The 18,949-nt window shown below is 45.7% G+C and overlaps 1 protein-coding gene across 3 annotated transcripts in view; it reads right to left on the bottom strand.

The window, feature by feature from the left end:
* Window positions 1-18,949, bottom strand: part of TFAP2B (transcription factor AP-2 beta) — an 86,508-nt gene that overhangs the window by 34,131 nt on the left and 33,428 nt on the right. For all 3 annotated transcript variants that reach the window (XM_054995159.1, XM_054995151.1, XM_054995167.1), the window contains exon 5: window positions 12,210-12,328. In XM_054995159.1, the coding sequence (XP_054851134.1) occupies window positions 12,210-12,328 (119 nt within the window). The remainder of the gene's footprint in view (window positions 1-12,209; window positions 12,329-18,949) is intronic.

Raw genomic sequence — 18,949 nt, 5'->3', positions numbered from 1 at the left:
AATGTGCTTAAATTACACAAAATGTGCTTTTCAGTACAGTTAATTACATTTTTTATCCCAACATTTCTCCAAGAAGCTTAGGGCAGCCTACCTCGTGCCCCCTCCATCATTTTATTCTTACAACAACCCTGTGAGGTAGGTGGAGTCACTCAGCAAGCTCTTTGGCAGAATGGGGATTTGAATCTCAGTATCTCAGTATCTCAGATCTTAGTCCGGCTGTCTACCCTCTACACTCCACTGGCTCTCCAGCAAACAGGGAAAACTTGGATGCTCAGAAGGAGGCTGCAGTTCTTCACTCATGTGGAAATGGTTTAAAATCAACATTAAGCACATGTCAAATGAAGCTAATCTGACTTTCCATGCATTCACCCCTTGTTACCCTTACCTCACCCCATCTGTTTTTCTCCTCACTTTGAAAACTTAGAATCTGTATCAGAGCCAGTGTGGTGTTCAGGTTAGAGTCCCAAACTTGGATCTGGGAGATCCAGGTTCGAATCCCCCACACTGCCATGGAAGCTTGCTGGTTGACCTTGGGCCAGTCATGCACTCTCAGCCTAACCTACCTCACAGAGCTGTTGTGAAGATAAAATAGAGGATAGACAAAGATATGTTGCTTTGGGTCCCCATTGGGGAGAAAGGTGGGGTATGAATGAAAAAAAAATGTATTTTTTGCTCCATAAAGAATTAGGATCTATGTGCTGTAGAGTGCCCTCAAGTCATAGCCAGCTTATGGCGACCCCTGGTGCGGTTTTCATGGCAAGAGACTAACAGAGGTGGCTTGCCATTGCCTGCCTCTGCAGCACTGGAGGTCTCCCATCCAATTACTAACCAAGGCTGACCCTGCTTAGTTTCTAGGATCTGACGAGATCAGGCTCACCTGGGCTGTCCAGGTCAGGACAGGAGCTATGTACAGGGCCGTTATAACTCCTCATTAAGATTGAAGCAGCTTCTGTCACTTTTTAAAAATCCCATGTCTCTGAAGATCACGGCACAAAGTCTACGGCTTTGTGCAGTTTTCAGCGGGAAGAGCAAGTCCTGTTATATGCAATGGGGCTTCCTTCTAAGTAATGAGGCATGGGAATGCGTAGTTTCATACAGAAATATGAGAACCAAGTTTTAAATGCCTACTTCTTTTCCACTTTCTTGCCTTCATTGTCAAACTAAGTGCTGTAGTTTATGCCCAGAGGAGGAAGAGGAAATATGAAGGCAACTCCAGCTCTACAGCGACTAAGACTTTAAGAGCCACCACATAAGATCTGACCAATGGTCCATCAAACCCATGATATTTCACACAGCAGTCAATCAGATGCCCAGAAGGCCTACAAGCAAGGCAGCTTCTTTCCCAGCTGTCGCTTTTCAGCTCTGGCTGTCAGAGGTTGCAGCCTCACCCCAAACTCAAAGGTTCCCTTTAATACCCATGGTTAGTATCCATTGGTGGACCGATCTCCAGTAAATGTATCTAATCCCTTTTAAAGCCAGCTGCATGATGGCCACCGCCACATCTTACACTAGCAAATTCCACCAGATGATCTATTGCCCATCAATTACAGTGGGTGCTTCCAAGGTCTAATGTTATGGGACAGGGAGGAAAAGTTCTCTTTAGCCATGATCTCTACTCCGTGCACAACTTTATAAACCTCTGTTATGTCTCACCCCACCCAATGTATTTTCTCTAAACTAGAAAGCCACAACTCCTTAACCTTTCCTAGTCTAGAAAGATCTTTACACCCTTGATTCAGTTACCCTTCCCCTGCACATATTTTAACATCACAACATCCTTCCCTTCCTTCCTTCCTTCCTTCCTTCCTTCCTCTCGAGATAAGGTGGTGAGAACTCTACACAGTATTCCAAATGCAGCTGCATTATAGATCTATACAAGGGCACTGTGATACCAACTGCTTGGATTTCAGTCCCCTTCCTAAGCATCCCTAGTGTCAGGATCTGTTTGTATATTGCCTGACAGGAAGCAACCTAACGCCATGTTTAATTCTTTAGTTGTTTAGTCTTCTTTTCCCTCTAGGCACCGCCTGCCAGGAGCCGAGTCCATGGGAGAAGACACTGTCTTATCTTTTCTGGAAACTGAGTCAACCTTGACTAGTGTTCCCACCGAGAACTCTCCTGCTATGTGAACTCTGGGGGGAGGCTGGGCTCTGAGAGTGTGAAATGTAACAACTTCTATTCTGTATCTCATTCCTAACAATGCCTTGTTCAGCTAGGATCTCAAATCCTAGAGTATGGTCGTCTGGGCCTGAATGCTGTCTTTCAAAATAAAACCTTTTGAAACCAAAAGACCTTGTCTTCTTGCAGATGGGAGTTAGACAGACTATCGTGTCTGGAAAGCCATAGCCTGACATTTTGTTAGGAATCCTTTGAAGTCTTCAACCCGTCACCCAGGGAGGATGGATACCGAGGACGCCTTGATTGATCTAACCAATCCTGGCACGGAGGAGGGAGGACTTCCCGATTCGACACCGTTGGTACCAGACAATGGACCGGGGGAGATTCCGGATCCAGGGGAGGTACCCACAGATGCACCCTTCATTGCTCCTGCTGGAGGAGCGGCGCCTGTTCCCGACGACCGAACAGAGTTTGTGCCCGACAGAGGGGTGGAACAGGCCGACCCGACCATAGCAGGCGCATGACCAAAGGTGTGCAAAGCTACCGGGGAGAACCATTTGATTTTGCTGCCGACACCGCGGCAGTGGGGCTCCCGGCCTCGAGAGGCGAGGGAGAGGAGAGCGGGCACCATATTTTCCCGATCGATGATCGATGTGAGATGCATCATCGGGTCGACGGAGCAGGAGGGACCCAGCGTTATATGGGATCTAAGAAGAGCAGCTCGCACTCCAGAGGAAACGCGCGCCAGCACCCAACCATGGTATAAGTGGGACGTAGACGTGGGCTGCCTGGAGGACTGGGATCCCCGAGGAGGGGCCGAGGATATCCAGGACTGGGAAACCACCCGACATGAACTCATGAGCTGGGATTATACGGACGTGAACTCAGCCAGAGCGTGGGAGCAAGGGCGCACCCAACAATTGGAATATTGAGCCCAGGCAATGGATACCGGAATTTCGGCTGTTACTGGTTTAACAAAAGGGATTTTGGCCAGCATGACTATGGAGGAAGAGCAAATGTTACAAGGCGGCGGAGTAGAAGGTCCAATATGGCCCTATGACACTGGGAATACGGACCATGAATGGAGGCCAATCAGGGGAGCAGAAGGACCGATGAGGCCTTGGCCCACAGACTATGTCCCGCCGAGTTCACGAGAACCCTCTGAACCCAGTGAACAAGGGCAAGAGGAAGCGAACCGCAAAGTTCAAGAATATTACCGCAGGATGGAAGAGAGAATGGGGGCGATGGAAGAGGACATAGCCCAAGCCATCCACTTTATTGGCGTGTTGGTGAGAGAACAGAGGGAAGCAAGAGCGGCAGCCGAACAAACAGTAGCGCCGCTAGTGCCACCCGTAGCGCAGGGACAAGCACCAAGGAGGGACCCAGTATCGGTTGGTACCCAATCTACTCCGGGGTCAGGAGTAGGGCCGTCACCGATTCGACCGCAGCAGCCACCAACTCAGACTACACCGGCGGCACCGGCCCTGTCGCCATTGATCCCACAAAGAATACCAACCCCTCTGCAAATGCTACAGCTCTCAACTCAACCGACGCCGGTTCGAACGGCCCCGTGGCAGGCCCCACCATCACCACCTCCTCTTCAGACTGTACCGCAGCCACCACCTCTTCCACAACTGCGACCGCCTCCTCCTCCTCCCAGACAGGTGCCTCCTCCACCTCCTCCTCAGGTACCTCCTAGACAGGTGGTGCCCCAGCAACCACCTCCGCCGAGGCCGCCTCCTCCTATGCAAGTCCCTCCGGCTCCCCAACCACGTCCAGGAAGTCTCCCACCGGGACCTCCAGGGCAGATTCCGCGAGCCCCGCTGCCCGGAAGCGCGCCCAGACCTCGGCCACAAGGGATTCCCAGAGGACTGATGCAGGGGCTGATGCCACCTGGGCCCCCACCAGCCCCGTGGCCAATACAGCCAGACAGACGGAGGGAGCCTGAGTTACCGTGGGGATGGATTAAACTGGAAGCCACTTTTGATGGCGATACGCAAAAGCTGGGATTCTTCGTAGTACAAGCACTCCAGTTTTTTAACCATTGGGGACACCTTTTTCCGGACGAGGAAAGTAGAATTCATCACCTGGTGTCGAGACTGAAAGGCAAAGCAGCCGAGTGGTATGTAACGTTATACGACTCTGGCGCTCCTGAACTAGACACTTTACAAAGTTTTATGACAGCGCTACAAGCCCAATACGAAGATCCCCTTGAAGAAGATCGTTCCCGCACAGAATTACAGACCTTATGGCAAGGTACACAACCAATCCGAGAATATGCGGCCAAATTTCGACAACTAGATGCCAAATGCCCCCATTGCGAAGAAGGGACCAAAATTGTAATGTTTAAAGGAGGCATGAATCCCAGACTGCTAGATCGAGCCGTAATGCAAGATGACCCACCAACATTGTTAGGCTGGATACAATTGGCCTGCGAAGTTGAAAATCGCATACAACAAGTAAGACTAGTAGAGCAACAACAAGCATTAGGGGCAAGAAGAACACCGGTAGTACCCAAAGGGGGGTGAGCGGGTCCCCCAAGTCGCAGAGCAAGAGACACTCGTTGGCGACAAGGACTATGCCTACAATGCAGAAGAAGTGGACACTTTACAGCTCAATGCCTATCTTGCATACCGGTGACCGCCGCCCCTACTCCTACTTGCCCCATCCCGGCCCCAAGGGCCAGCAGGGGACGTGGAATTCCAAAACGCGATCAACCGGAAAAAGGCTTAGAAGCAGAAGAGGTTTCAATGGATTTGGATATACAACCCACAGAGAGTGAAGAAGCAGCTCCCGCCATAGCCTGACACCTAGGACAGATTTTGATTTTTCCTCCACTGCTTCACATTGAGCCAGTATTTTCATCAAACTGTGTCACAGTCATGATTCCTTTCCTAGTTACCGCTTCAGACCCATCAGTGTATTTATAACTTTAAGATTTTCCCATCTAACATGTAAAATTGTCATTTATATTGAACCTCATTTGTCACACTGTCACCTGCTCATCCACTTTGCAAAGATCTTTTGGAATTCTTTGCAATCTGGTATGGTTCTGACCATGATGAAAAAGGAGGTGTCACCAGCCAACCTGGGTATCTTGTTGCTCCCTGCACTCCCACCCACCCCCCATTCCGGATCATTTATGAACAAATTAAACAGCCCTTTCCCCAATACGAATCATTGTTTGTTTTCCTCATTTGATGAGGAATTTTGTTAAAAGCTTTCTAGAATCCAAATATTTAAAGTCCACCAAATCATCCTTGCCCAGGCAAGCTCTGTCTCCTTAGATCTCAGAAGCTAAGCAGGGTCAGCCTTGGTTAGTAATTGGATGGGAAACATCCAAGGAAGACCAGAGTTACTATGCAGCAGCAGGCAATGGCAAACCACCTCTGTTAGTCTCTTGCCTTGAAAACCCAGCAGGGGTCACCAATCACCTTAAGACAGCTATGACTTGATGGCACTTTCCACCATCACCTCCAAACCGCCTGTGTCCATGAGTTTCTTATCTTCTGCAGAGAATTCAAAAGATTTGCTGAGACAAGATTTCTATTTACAGAAGCCTTAGTAATTCTTCCTCCACAGACATTTTATTCATCTATTTAAAATGTTTACATGCACACTTTCCTCCTGAACATCTCAGGATCCATGGTAGATAGAAAACAATTTGAATAAACACTAAACAAAAAGAAAATTAAAAAACAGTCTAAAAAGAACTCCCCCCCCCCCCGAAAGGTATTCTCCCTTTGACCAAGCTGCCTCCAAAGCTCTCTACAGTTTGGTAGCCAGTTTGGTGTAGTGGTTAAAAGTGCCGGGACTCTAACCTGGAGAACCGGGTTTGAATCCCCACTCCTCCACTTGAAGCCAGTTGGGTGACCTTGGGTCAGTCACAGCTTCTTGGAGCTTTCTCAGTCCCACCCCCCTCACATGTGATTGCTGCGGGGATAATAACAACATTGTAAATCACTCTGAGTGGGTGTTAAGTTGTCCTGAAGAGCGGTATATAAATCCAATGTTGTTGTTGTTACAACAGCTCTGTTTTGGAGCCTTGCTAGAAAGCCAGGAAAGCAGAAGCAACCCTGAGCTCTTCTGGGAGGCTCCTCCAGAAGCACTGGGTGGCCACTGAAACAAACAAAATAGCCAAGACTGTTGCAGAACTTGCCTTAGACCCTGCTAAACTGAAATGTGGGAGGAGAGGTGGTCATCCAAGCATGTGGACTAACAATCATGAAGGCCTTTAAAGCTAAGCACCAACACCTTGAATTGGATCCAGAAACTAACTGGTAGCCAGGGTAAGGACCTTAGGATAGAAGCAACACAGTTGTGTTGACTAGCCCTCCAAAACAAACAGGCTGCTGCATTTTGCACAGCAGCAGTTTCCAAAGCTGAACAACCCCAAAGAACATCAATGGTAGGAAGAACAAGAGCAGGGACTCTTCCATTCAGCATCACTTCCATCTTATCTGGATTCAGCTTTGGTTTGTTCTCCTTCAGCCACTTGACGACCGCACTCAGACACTGGACCAGGACAGAGACAGCTGCTGCCGGTGGCTTATTCAGAGTAATATATAGCTGGAGATGGTTGAAATTATGACAACGTACTCCAAAACTGTGGACGACGTTAAGAGGAACTTACATAGATATTAAATATTATGGGAGGCTCATGGCATCTCCCCCGTGTGAGCATCTCCCTCTGTAACCTTTTCTGAGTGGCCTGATAATAAAGAGACCAGAAGAACCATCTCATCACAGATCCCTCCAGGTTCCTCAGTAATACTGAATGGTCCACAATATCAAAGGCTACTGACAGATCTAACAACAGCAGAGACCATCTGAAGACAGCAATCATCCTCAAATGCCACTAAAGATGACTCTGTCCCAAACACAGACCTGAAAGCAGATTGAAAAGGATCGAGGGCAGATGTCTCCTTCCATTATCTCTAAAGTTTCTCTACCACTAGTCCACTCATTTTTCTGTACACTTGATAAGGCTACATTTAATGACAGACCCTACCAACTTAGGTTTGGCCAACTGGCTTGTCATTCCTGGATCTTCTCTAGAACCCTTTTCCAAAAATTGGGGCTGTATTTGCAACTTTATAATGTTCTATCATTTTAACAATACTTGGAAAATAATTATTACGATACAAACTGCATTTGAGTTCCTAAAGAATCCTCAGTTGTATGCCATCCAGACCTGGTGATCTGCTAGTTTTTAATTTTGTCCAACAGTCCCACAATGTTGTCTCATCACTTCTGTTTGTGTCACTTCTTCTAACACCCTTCCTGCAAATAGGGGCTGGGGTGTGGGCAACTGCCCCATCTTATTTCTCTGCCATCTCTCGGTCTTCCTTTCACCTTTTTGTCCTGTTGCCTCACTGGATGGTTTCCTGTGTCAGGTGTACTTAAATTGCTGGTCTCAATGCTTTTCACAATATACTCCACATATTCTCTTTTCTATCAGATTTCCAGTGCAATCCTATGCAGAGATCCCACAGTCTAAGCTGCTTGCTTTCAGTAGGCTTGAAAGGGTTCCTACTCTATGTAGGACTGTACTGCTGGTCTCAGCGATTCCAACAAATGATAATTGGTCTAATAACACTTTATTTTGAAGGGAACAGGAGGGAGAACATTATGAGGCTACATACACTGTGTACAAAGTGTCAACAAATCACAGCCAACTGACAGTGATCCTGTAGTGTTTTCAAGGCAAGAGACAAACAGAGGTGGTTTGCCATTGCCTGTCTCTGCGTAGCAACCCTGGACTTCCTTGGCAGTCTCCCATCCAAGTATCAACCAGGGCCAACTCTGCTTAGTTTCCAAAATCTGGGCTAACTTGGGCCATCCATGTCAGGGCCAACCATCACTAGAGGCGCTTTATTCCTCATACGACCCTTACAAGCAGGGCTGGATCGAGGGGGGTAGCCTGTCGCCAGCATCACCAAAGAGGGGGCGCCGGGTGCAGCTGCTAGCCGGAGCGCGCCCTGGCTTGCCATGCAGGAGGCTGAGCACAGGGTTGGGAAGCCCTCACCTGCCCCGCTGATGGGGCGGCTGACTTGCCGTATGTGCAGGACCTCCCAGCCTGCCACCCCAGCGCCGCCGCCGTCGCCACCGCCAGTTCTGCTGCACACCATGCGCTGGGGCAGCCAGCTTGCCGGGCAGGCAGCACGGGGCAGGCGAGCCGCGCGGAGGGCCTCCTAGCCCACCGCTCAGCCGCCTGCACAGCAAGCTGGCCGCCCCAGTGCACGCCATCATCACACTGTGCTGGGAGCGCACACACGCACTGTGCGCGCGCGCAGGCAGCCAAACAAGGGTTGCACCGGGCGCCGGCAACCGTAGATCCAGCCTTGCTTACAAGGAAAGACATCAACCTCCTTTCCCTCCCTTGATGAATGAAACCCTTTGGCTGCAGACAAGCAACACAGAATATATATTTTAAAATCCATATTGTTAGAGAGATAAAATAGTAACAAGTGCCAATTACTATAGGGCAGACTAAAATGTAATAATAATAATACCGTTCGATTTATATACCGCCCTTCAGGACAACTTAATGCCATAGTCAGAGCAGTTTACAAAGTGTGTTATTATTATCCTCACAACAATCACCCTGTGAGGTGGGTAGGGCTGAGAGAGCTCTGAAAAGCTGTGACGGACCCAGCTAGCTTCAAGCAGAGGAGTGGGGAATCAAAACCATCTCTCCCGATTAGAGTCCTGTTGCTTTTAACCACTACAACAAACTGGTATATTTAGATACTTTATTAATTAGAAGTGTTTTTATTTCACCTTTCTACTTGGGGGCTTGAGGCAAGTTACAATAAAGGAATCAAGTCACAAATAGGGTTTGGTGAGCTGGATGCAGCCGGCTCTTTTGCTCAATCTCACTTCATTCCTTTGCTGCTCCATTCACTTCATTTCCCACCTCATTCCTCCATTCCTCACTTCATTCCTTTCCCTGTTCCATATGGCTTTTTTCCATGCAGGTCTCTCAATCCCAAACAGCCTTTTGGGTGGTCCAAGAGACCCCTGCACTCCTTTTACACCTCTGGAAAAGCAGGTTGGATCCAACCCAATGCAATCTGTCTTAAAAACAAGAAACAGCTTTGTAAGCAAAATTATAGTGGGTAGAAAGTACAGATTTTCTAGTTCCATTCCCCAGTCTCTTGTGGTGGAAAGTGCCATCAAGTCACAGCCGACTCATGGCAACCCAGTAGGGTTTATAAAGCAAGAGATGTTCAGAGGTGTTTTGCCATTGCCTGCCTCCACGCACTGACCATGGACTTCCTTGGTCATCTCCCATCCAAGTACTAACCAGGGCTAACCCTGCTTAGATTCTGAGAGCTGATGAGATTGGGCTATCCTGGCCTAGACTGGGCCATCCATTTCAGCCCTTCATAAAGAAAAATCATTTTTTTAAAACCCTTTATATAAACAGCACTTGGAATGATGCTCAGAAACATACAGTGAAATCCTAAACAGAATGATTCAATCTAAGCCCAAAGGGCTTAGACTGGAGTCACTCTGTTTAGGATTTCACTGATAACCTCTTCAGAGTTATCAGCTGCAAAATGGTTACTACTCATCTCATAAGGGCTTGTGTGTCTTCTTTCCTGAACAACAAACCATATGCTTTTAATTCCCTGCTTCCACCGCCCCCCCCCCCCAGGGCACTTGGTGTCTTAGCAGTTAATTTGCAATGCTCATTCCTTGACAAGCTGTGGTATGTCATCCTTCTTCATGACCTGGCTACCTTGAAACTGGCATGGATTGTGGAACATTGTTTCAGAGCCAGGAAATCATGATAAATCCCAGGGTTTTTTTCTGGGAAAAGAGGTAGCAAAATTCTCAAGAGGAAAATGAGGGAGAAACACATGGGATTCTTTGAAATAATATTATTTTCATGTGCTACTGCCGAGTATTTTCAAGAGGTGCCGGAACTCCGTTCCACCACATTCCCGCTGAAAAAAAGCCCTGATAAATCCAACCAGATTACTAATTTCAACAAACCTTAGCTCTTTGCTTCTGGAGTAAGTACAGCTTGGCTTTTCCCCAAAAGGCTTCCCAAGGGCTGACAGCAGATCGCCCTTCACCAGCTGTGGTTCCAAAGTCTGCAATGTGTGGGTTATAAGGAAAACCAACCAATTTGGCTTCTACTGATTTTGCACGTGGTGTTTTCCCACAGCTGGCCTGCAGCTTTATTGATATCAGAATGCCATGTTTGTATCTGCTCTCTAACTTGCAAAGGGACCTTAGTAATGCCAGAGACCGATTTAAACATCAGCTAGCTTTTTTATTTCCAGACAGAAAAATGTTCCTAGCATGCCTTTCTATATGCTTGAACTCTCTTAGGTTCCAAATCAGACTGCAATCTATGTACACTTACTTTGGAGTCAGTTCGAACTCTAAACACAGTGAGACTTGCTTCCATGAAAAGGATCGGACAGTTAACATGTAAAAAGGTCTCTCTGTTAGCATTTTAAGTATGGCTGAAAATGAACTGTTGATTTTTTAAAAAAATTATCCAACCTGAAGATGAGTCCTATGCAACTGCAAAACTCACAAAAACGCCATGTTTACTCCTAATAATGGTATTGGGCTTGTGGTTCTTCTTGGATTCTGGCCATCCATTCTGCTTTTCATTAATTTCAAAATTCCTAATGGAATAATATTCAGGTCCAGTAGAACCTTTAAGACTAACCAACTTTATTGTAGCATAAGCTTTCGAGAGCCACAGCTCTCTTCATCAGATGCATCTTCTGACAAAGAGAGCTGTGGTTCTCGAAAGCTTATGCTACAACAAAGTTGAAGCTTTCGATACATCATCAGATGCATCTGACGAAGAGAGCTGTGGTTCTTGAAAGCTTATGCTACAATAAAGTTGGTTAGTCTTGAAGGTGCTACTGGACTCTTTACTATTTTGCAACTACAGACTAACATGGCTAACTCCTCTGGATCTATATTCAGGTCCAGTAGCACCTTAGAGACCAATTAGATTTCCAGGGGGGATTGCTTCTGAGAGTCTCACTCTTGAAAGCTCCTGTCCTGGAAATTTAGTTGGTCTTTAGGGTGCTCCTGGACCTGAATCTTACTCTTCTACTACAGACCAATATGACTACCCTCCTAAAATCATATTAATGAAATTCTGTAACTGCTCACAGTATGTATTGCCCAACCAGAAGCATTTCCACTGCAACATAAATGTATTTATTTAGTTCAAGCATACCCAGATTTCTTCCCAATAGGGACCCAAAGGGGCTTGCATTGTTCTCATCTCCTCCATTTTTATCCTCACAACAGCCCTGTGAGGTAGGTGGGGCTGAGAGTGAGTCACTGAGCAAGTTTCCATGGCAGGGCGGGGAATCAAACCTGGCTCTCCCAGACTCTAGTCTGACAAGCTGATCACTGCATCATAGTCTCTCATCCCACTTGAGTTCAATAGTTGATGGTTCCAGGTCATCCTGTTACCCCACCCCATACAAACATCATATGATTCCTTTTATTAAGACCTACTAAAACAGCACAAAACAATGTGAAATTTTGGGGGGTCTCCAGAACTCTTCCTCAGGCTGGACAGTAAAAATAAAAAAGTCTCTCTCCACTTTGTCTTTGCAGAAGGCACCATGATGTCAGCACCTACTCAAGCCTACAGATTATTCTATATGGAAAGGATGCACACAAGAGATCATAACCAACAACCCACCTCCCTTAACTCCTAGATGAAGAGTTCTGGAGAACTCAAAAGCTTGCACACTGTGTTGTGTCTTAATAAAAGTTATTTCACGGCTTTTGTTTACAGGTTCAAGAGAACCCATTTTGCAGTCCGTATGCATCAGTGTGCAGTCCTGAAAGGTAATGGTGGTGACAACAGGAATTAAAAACGAACTACAGACCAAGATGTAGCCCGATCTGTATGTCTGTTTAAGACATTCCTCCATCCTCCCTTTTCTGCACCACCAATAGGTCCTTGCCAGTGCCCTCACTGCAAAGATTTCCATTCAATCCAGGAAACTTTTCAAAATGTCAAGACTTTGCCCCCTTAAGAACAGCCAGAGGCTTGCTGCAGTGGGGTGGAGACAGACAGAGATCTTGCTTACCTTCCACCAAGGAGGTGAGTAAAGTGACATTTGCTGCTTTGCGCCTGCCGGCTGGTAAATTCAAACCGATTTTTTCTAGCCTCTCTCGCAACGATCTGCCCCCGTTTTTCGATTTGGCTCTGGAATGAGAAATGAACATGCGGATTCAAACCTCAAGGACAAAAAGGGAAAGACTGAAGGCAAGCCTGGGACCGTTCCCCCGCCCGCCACCCCCAAAACAAAGTAACAGAACATGTGGGCCGGCCTCTAAATAATGCTTAGTGGGGAAATTTTGCCAGACGAAATTAAAAAGGAGTGAGGAACTGAAGGGAGGGAAGGTGGGAGGTGTGCTGGCTCAATTTCAGCCCCATCCTTGGCATGGCTGTACGGAAATCAGTTCCATGGATTCAGTGAGGCTGAAATGCATAATATAAAACGCATTTTAAAAACTGGTTTTAATGTTTTGACTGTTCACCTCCTTGGGGACCCTGAACTGGGTGGAAAGGAGGCATAAAATGTTTTAAATAATAAACAGACAGATGGACAGACAGGCAAACAGACAAAATCCATACACACAGAGCAAAAATTAGATAGTAAAATTATGAGGCAGTAAATGGCATGCATTGCTTTGGTCTGTGTGGAGGGGAAGTCACAATCACATTCTTATAAAAAATTCCCAGCAGATTATGTATCTTGGCACAGCAAGGAGAAAGGTTCTAGACCATCTATACTAGTTTGGGCAAGGAATTATTAATGTGGAAGAAGTTTGAAAAAAGAAAGTCCTCCGGTTGCAGTCTGAAGTGGTACAGTCCAGTCTACCCCCTAATTCTGCTGCCTTGCTGGATCAAGTATGCTGTCTGCTGTCTGAGAGGGCTATGGCCTTTATTACCTCGACTGAGAACCGGTATAGTACAATGGTTGCACTAAGATGGGTGCCCCAATCTTGGTGCCCAATCAACACCTTTCCTGGCACCCTCCAAGTGTTCTTAGAAAGTCGGTGGGGTTAGGTAGGGCCCATTAGGCCTTCTGATTGGCCACTGGAGATCCAGTTGGATGTGCAGTTTTAAATTATGTCATTTCGGTTGCAGCTGTCATCACAATGTTGGTTTCATTCTGGTGTTCTCTCTTCTTTACCAGTGTATTTTTAAAATCATCTCTCTTCTCCCCTGCACTTGAGCCACCTCTGTGTATAGTAAAAAGTCCAATAGCACCTCTAAGACGAACTAACTTTATTGTAGCATAAGCTTTCATGAGCCACAGCTCTCTTTGTCAGATGCATCTGTGAAAGAGAGCTGTGGTTCTTGAAAGATTATACTGCAATAAAGTTGGTTAGTCTTAAAGGTGCTGCTGGACTCTTTACTATTTTGCAACGACAGACTAGCGCGGCCAACTCCTCTGGCTCACCTTCCATGGCAGCCATTTTGTGGTTGCACCCACCACCCCATCTCAGAATTTCAGAGGTTCCCTCTGGCCCCAAAGGGTTGTAGACCCCTGGACTAGGAAGCCCTGGGTTCAAATTCCTATTCTTGCATAAAGCTTGCTGGGCCACCTTGGGTCAATCTCACTTTCTCTGCATAACCTACCTCACAGAGTTGTTGCAAAGAAAAAATGAGAAAGGGAAAACTAGGGCAGGGATAAAAATGAATTAGATAAACAGACAGAAGTGGCAAATCAGTTAACATTGGCGGGGGGGGGGGGAACCTTCGAGGCTATATTTTTTTTTACTCCACTTACACCCCTTTTTTCTGCCCAGTGGAAACTCAAAATGGCTTAGAACCTTCTCCCCTTCTCCACTTCATGTCAGGAGAAAGGGGCAGGAGAATGTTAAGACTTGGTCAACCATTTATTTATTTAGTGCTTTTTTAATCCCACCCTTCAGAGAAGGAGTTCAGGGTGGCCATATATTGCCCCCCCTCCCTCATTCAACCTACCCTGTAAAGTAGGTTAGGCTGACAGGAGAGTGACCCAAGACCAGGCAGCTTCATGGCAGAGCGAGGATTTGAACCTGGGCCTCCCACATCCTAGTCCAGTGCTCTAACCTCCACGCTGGCGGGCATTCAAAGAAGAGAAGGGGGGAGACCTGTAGGCAGACCACCGTCCCTAAGCAGAGAAGCCTGAACAAGCCGGCATGGAGAGCACCAGTTAAAGAATCAGAGGAGTTAGCCGTGTTAGTATGTAGTTGCAAAATAGTAGAGTCCCATAGCACCTTTAAGACTAACCAACTTTGTTGTAAGCATAAGCTTTCAAGAACCACAGCTCTCTTCGTCTGATGCATCTGATGATGCATTGAAAGCTTCAACTTCATTGTAGCATAAGCTTTCAAGAACCACAGCTCTCTTTGTCAGATGCATCTGACGAAGAGAGCTGTGGTTCTCGAAAGCTTATGCTACAATAAAGTTGGTTAGTCTTAAAGGTGCTATGGGACTCTTTACTATTTTGCAGTTAAAGAATTTAACTCATCATCTTCTTATAAATCAATTTAAATTTACTTTCACTGTATCAAAACTTCACCATCTTATATAGCAATACATTGCAAAAGAACACTTGTAAAACAGAAAGATCCACACTGCCTTTTTCATTCCCTGTTACACAAAAAAGCCTCACACCTGCCTTAGAACAATATGGGAACAAGGCTAAGCAGCTGTACTCAGAAGCTGTTATGCAGAAGGGCCGACTCCCAAGAAAGTGTCCTCAGGATTGCAGCTTTAATTCACAGTCATCAAACTTATCTTCAGAGCATCAAACTGGCCCAAGCAAAAGAGTTAGTTGGTTAGACCAGCCTACGTCTGTTGATTGATTTTAGCGGATTTTGAGTAACTACTCTGCATACGTTTGCAAGTCTAGGCCAGCCTCTCTACATGAGATGCTGGGGCGCATGTCCGTCAAGTGCCGGGAGACACAATGTTAGCCGGGAAGTGTAGTTTTGAAAGACAGAGCCAGTGGAGATTACTTCAGAAGGGACAGATTCTCTCACAGCACTCCACCACCTCTGGCGTGCCAGACTGTCTCTCCTTCTAGAGCTTTTGCCTTGCCTCCCTCACTGCTTAAAACTTTGCATTAACTGATCCCTGGCAGGGCAAAGGCTCCAGAAGGGGAGACACCAGAGGCAGTGGAGGGCTGTAAGAGAATCCATCCCATCCGGAGCGATCTCCACGGGCTCTGTCATTTAAAACTATGCTTCCTGGCTAACATTGCATCTCCCAACATGTGAAGAACACATGTTAAAAGTATTGTGTTGTCAAGTTATGGATGACAGTATATGGCAGACAGATCCCTGTACCATTGCAACAAGAAGTCCAGGCTCCTGGTTAAATGGTTTTACTCAGAAATCAAATCATTTCCATATATATGTCCATAGGATTACACAGAAGCAAGGTAAGCATCTAAGCAGGAAAAGCAAGATTGACAGGAATAGTAACAGGAATAGGAAATCCTTTCTCTTAACCTACACGTTTGCTCCTTCCCCCTCCCAACAGTAAACAGGACTTTTGGCGCGAACTTGTATGAGAACATCTTGCATATTTATACCATCAAGTCGAGACACTGAGAAAGCAAAAGGTCAAAGTCAAGACATAGCAGTGCATGGGAGTGAGCAGTCTACAAGGTCAGAAGCACTTAATGTTTCTGCAGACCGTTAGATAAAGCACCTGCAGTAAGCCTGTGAAAGAAACAGTTATGACATTGGCAACATGACATCAAGTTATAGCATGAAACATTGATTCAGAACAACAGGTCAGCATTAGCATTGGCATGGATGGGGTTCAGACATGACATTCTGCCTCCCTAAAGATGGCCCCTCTTTTCAAGGGCCAGGTTAGTCAGGATAACGTTTATGGAAGTTTGAAACAGGTCTAGGTGCATTCATATGGGAGTGTTCTACCCATTCCCTGTAAGATTCATCAAAGTCCTTCCACCTGACTAGGTAGAAAAGTTTGTTGTGTTTTATTTTAGAATCCAGGATTTCTTTCACTTCATAATGGATATGTCCATCCACCAGCATTGGGTGTGGGGGGCCCCGTTCTGGATGCCACTGGTCAGGTGTGGGATCCTTTTTCAGAAGGCTGAAATGAAATACTGGATGGATTTGTCTTAAATTCTTGGGGAGCTCAATTTCTACACTTACTTCGTTGATTAATTTCTTTATAGGAAAAGGTCCTAAATACCTCCACCCCAATTTTTTGCTAGGTTGTTCTCCTTTAATGTTTTTGGTGGAAATGTATACAAAGTCTCCTGGTTGTAGTTTCCATTGTTCAGAACGTTTTCTGTCAGCAAATTTTTATAGCCCTCTTTTGCTTTGTTCAAAGTCTTTTGGATGATTCCCCATTGGGAAGTTAAAATTGTCCACCATTCCTCTAGATCTCCTGGCTGTTAGAATCCAGGGGTTGTAGCAAAAGGCAAGGCATTTCCCTCATATCCATGTACTATTTTAAAAGGGGTTGCTCCTGTAGAGCTGTGTATTGAGTTGTTATATGCATATTCGGCAAAATCAAGAAAATCAATCCAATCATCTTGTTGATAGTTAATGTAGCATCTTAAAAACTGTTCCAGCACTTGATTTGTGTGTTCAGATTGTCCGTCGCTCTTGGGATGATAGGTGGAGCTAAGCCCTTGTTCAATTCCAGTAATTTTGAGAAACTCCTGCCAGAAGTTGGCAACGAACTGTGGACCTCTGTCGGATATTACCTTATTAAGAAAGGAGTGCAGTTTGACCACATGTTTTATGAACAGGCTGGCTAGTTTTTTAGCTGTAGGGATTGTAGTACAAGGAATGAAATGAGCTTGTTTTGAAAACAGATCCATCACTACTAAAATGACATCCTTTCAAGGGGGGAAGATCAGTGATAAAGTCCATTGAAATCATAGGCCACGGTCTAGGAGGGGTTTCTAAGGGTTGCAATAGTCCAGGGGGTTTTCCCCTCCTAGGTTTTCCCATTATACACACTTGGCAGGAGGATACATATTGAGAAATATCTTTTCTCATAACTGGCCACCAAAACTGTCTTTTTACTAAATGTAGGGTTTTAAGGTACCCCAAATGTCCAGCTGTTTTGGCATCATGACATTGTTGTATAATTTCTTTCCTTAAACTGGCTGGGACATATAGTTTGCCCATTCTGTATCATCTCCCTCTTGTTTCAGTTCTGCTTTGGGCACATTTCCTCCCTCCCTTTCTGTTTCAGCTTTTATTCTCTCTCCCCATTCCGAGAGATCAGGTTTCATGCTGCTTTGTGTTTTTGCAGCTTGGTTGCATGTCATCACCGCTCCTCCCAATTGAGCTGGTGAGAAAAGTGTATCAATTATCTCTTCCTTCTGGTTGTCATGTTGGGGCATGTGCAAAAGTGTGTCCACTAGGAAATTTGATCAGCCAGTGAGGTAATTCAACGTGAAGTTGAATTTGTAAAGAATTCCACCCACCTTAACTGTTTGGCATTCAGTCTATGGGGGGTGAGTAATGCTTCTAAGTTTTTGTGATCAGTCCATACTTCAAAAAGTACTTTAGCCCCTTCTAACCAATGTCGCCAAGTGGTGAGTGCAAATTTCACCGCAAAAGATTATTTTTCCCAATTGCATTCAGTTTCAGAGAATTTTTTTGAAATATATGGGCTACTATTTCCCCTCTTTATTTAGTTGTAGGAGGACACCCCCCCTCCCATGGCGGTGTCACCAGCATCAACCTGAATCACAAATTTTCGGCTCTCATCTGGGTGCTGTAGAACCGGTTCCGAAACAAAGTTTTTTCAGCTTTTCAAAAGCTTCCTGGCATTCTCCAGTCGAATTCAATTTAGCACTAGGTTTTTTTCCTTGTGTTCCCTTCCCCTTGGTTTTTAGCAAGTCTGTTAGTGGAAGAGCGATTTGGGCAAAGTTCTTTATGAAGGCCCGGTAAAAGTTAGCAAACCCCAGAAATGACTACAATTGTCTTCTCGTTTTGGGGGGTTCCCACCCTACTATGGCTTGTACTTTTGTCGGGTCCATTTTAAGTCCTTGATGTGAGACTTGGTATCCCAAAAAGTCCAGTTCCTCTTTATGGAACTCACATTTAGACAATTTTACTGGTAGTTTGTGCTTTTTTAAAGCAGTCAGCACCTTTCTGACCAATTCCACATGGGATTCTTTATCAGGAGAATAAATCAACACATCATTTAGGTAAACAACCACTCCTTTGTACAGGTATTCATGCAGCACTTCATTAATTAAATTCATAAACACACCTGGCGCCCGATGTAGGCCAAAAGGCATCACAAGATATTCGAATTGTCCCAAGGGGGTATTGAAGGCAGTTTTCCATTCATCCCCCTCCTTTATTCTGATTCGGAAGTAAGCATCTTTTAGATACAGCTTTGAAAAAAATTTCCCTTGCGCCACCACACTGAGCAAGTCTCTGATCAAAGGGAAGGGGTACGCATTTGACATGGACACAGCATTTATTCCACGATAATCAGTACACAGTCTCAGCCCCTCATCTTTCTTTTTGCGGAATAACATAGGTGCCACATGGGCGGAGCTTGCAGGGCGGATAAATCCCCGCTCCAGGTTTTTATTAATGAACTCTCTCTCAGCTCTTTTCTTTCTGCTGGGCTCATAGAGTACAATTTTCCTTTAGGCAAATTTTCCCCTGGAATGAGTTCAATAGCACAGTCCATGCCTCTATGAGGGGGAAGCTCATCAGCTTCTTTTTCATCAAACACTTGTTTTAAATCTTGATATTCATGGGGAATGGCTTTTTCCTCCTCAGCAGTCAATAACACGGTTTCTAACGGGGA

The sequence above is a fragment of the Eublepharis macularius genome, chromosome 1, assembly GCF_028583425.1.
Source record: "Eublepharis macularius isolate TG4126 chromosome 1, MPM_Emac_v1.0, whole genome shotgun sequence".
Taxonomy (NCBI): domain Eukaryota; kingdom Metazoa; phylum Chordata; class Lepidosauria; order Squamata; family Eublepharidae; genus Eublepharis; species Eublepharis macularius.
The sequence above is the reverse complement of the archived record's forward strand: the minus strand, read 5'-3'. Positions and strand labels throughout refer to the sequence as shown.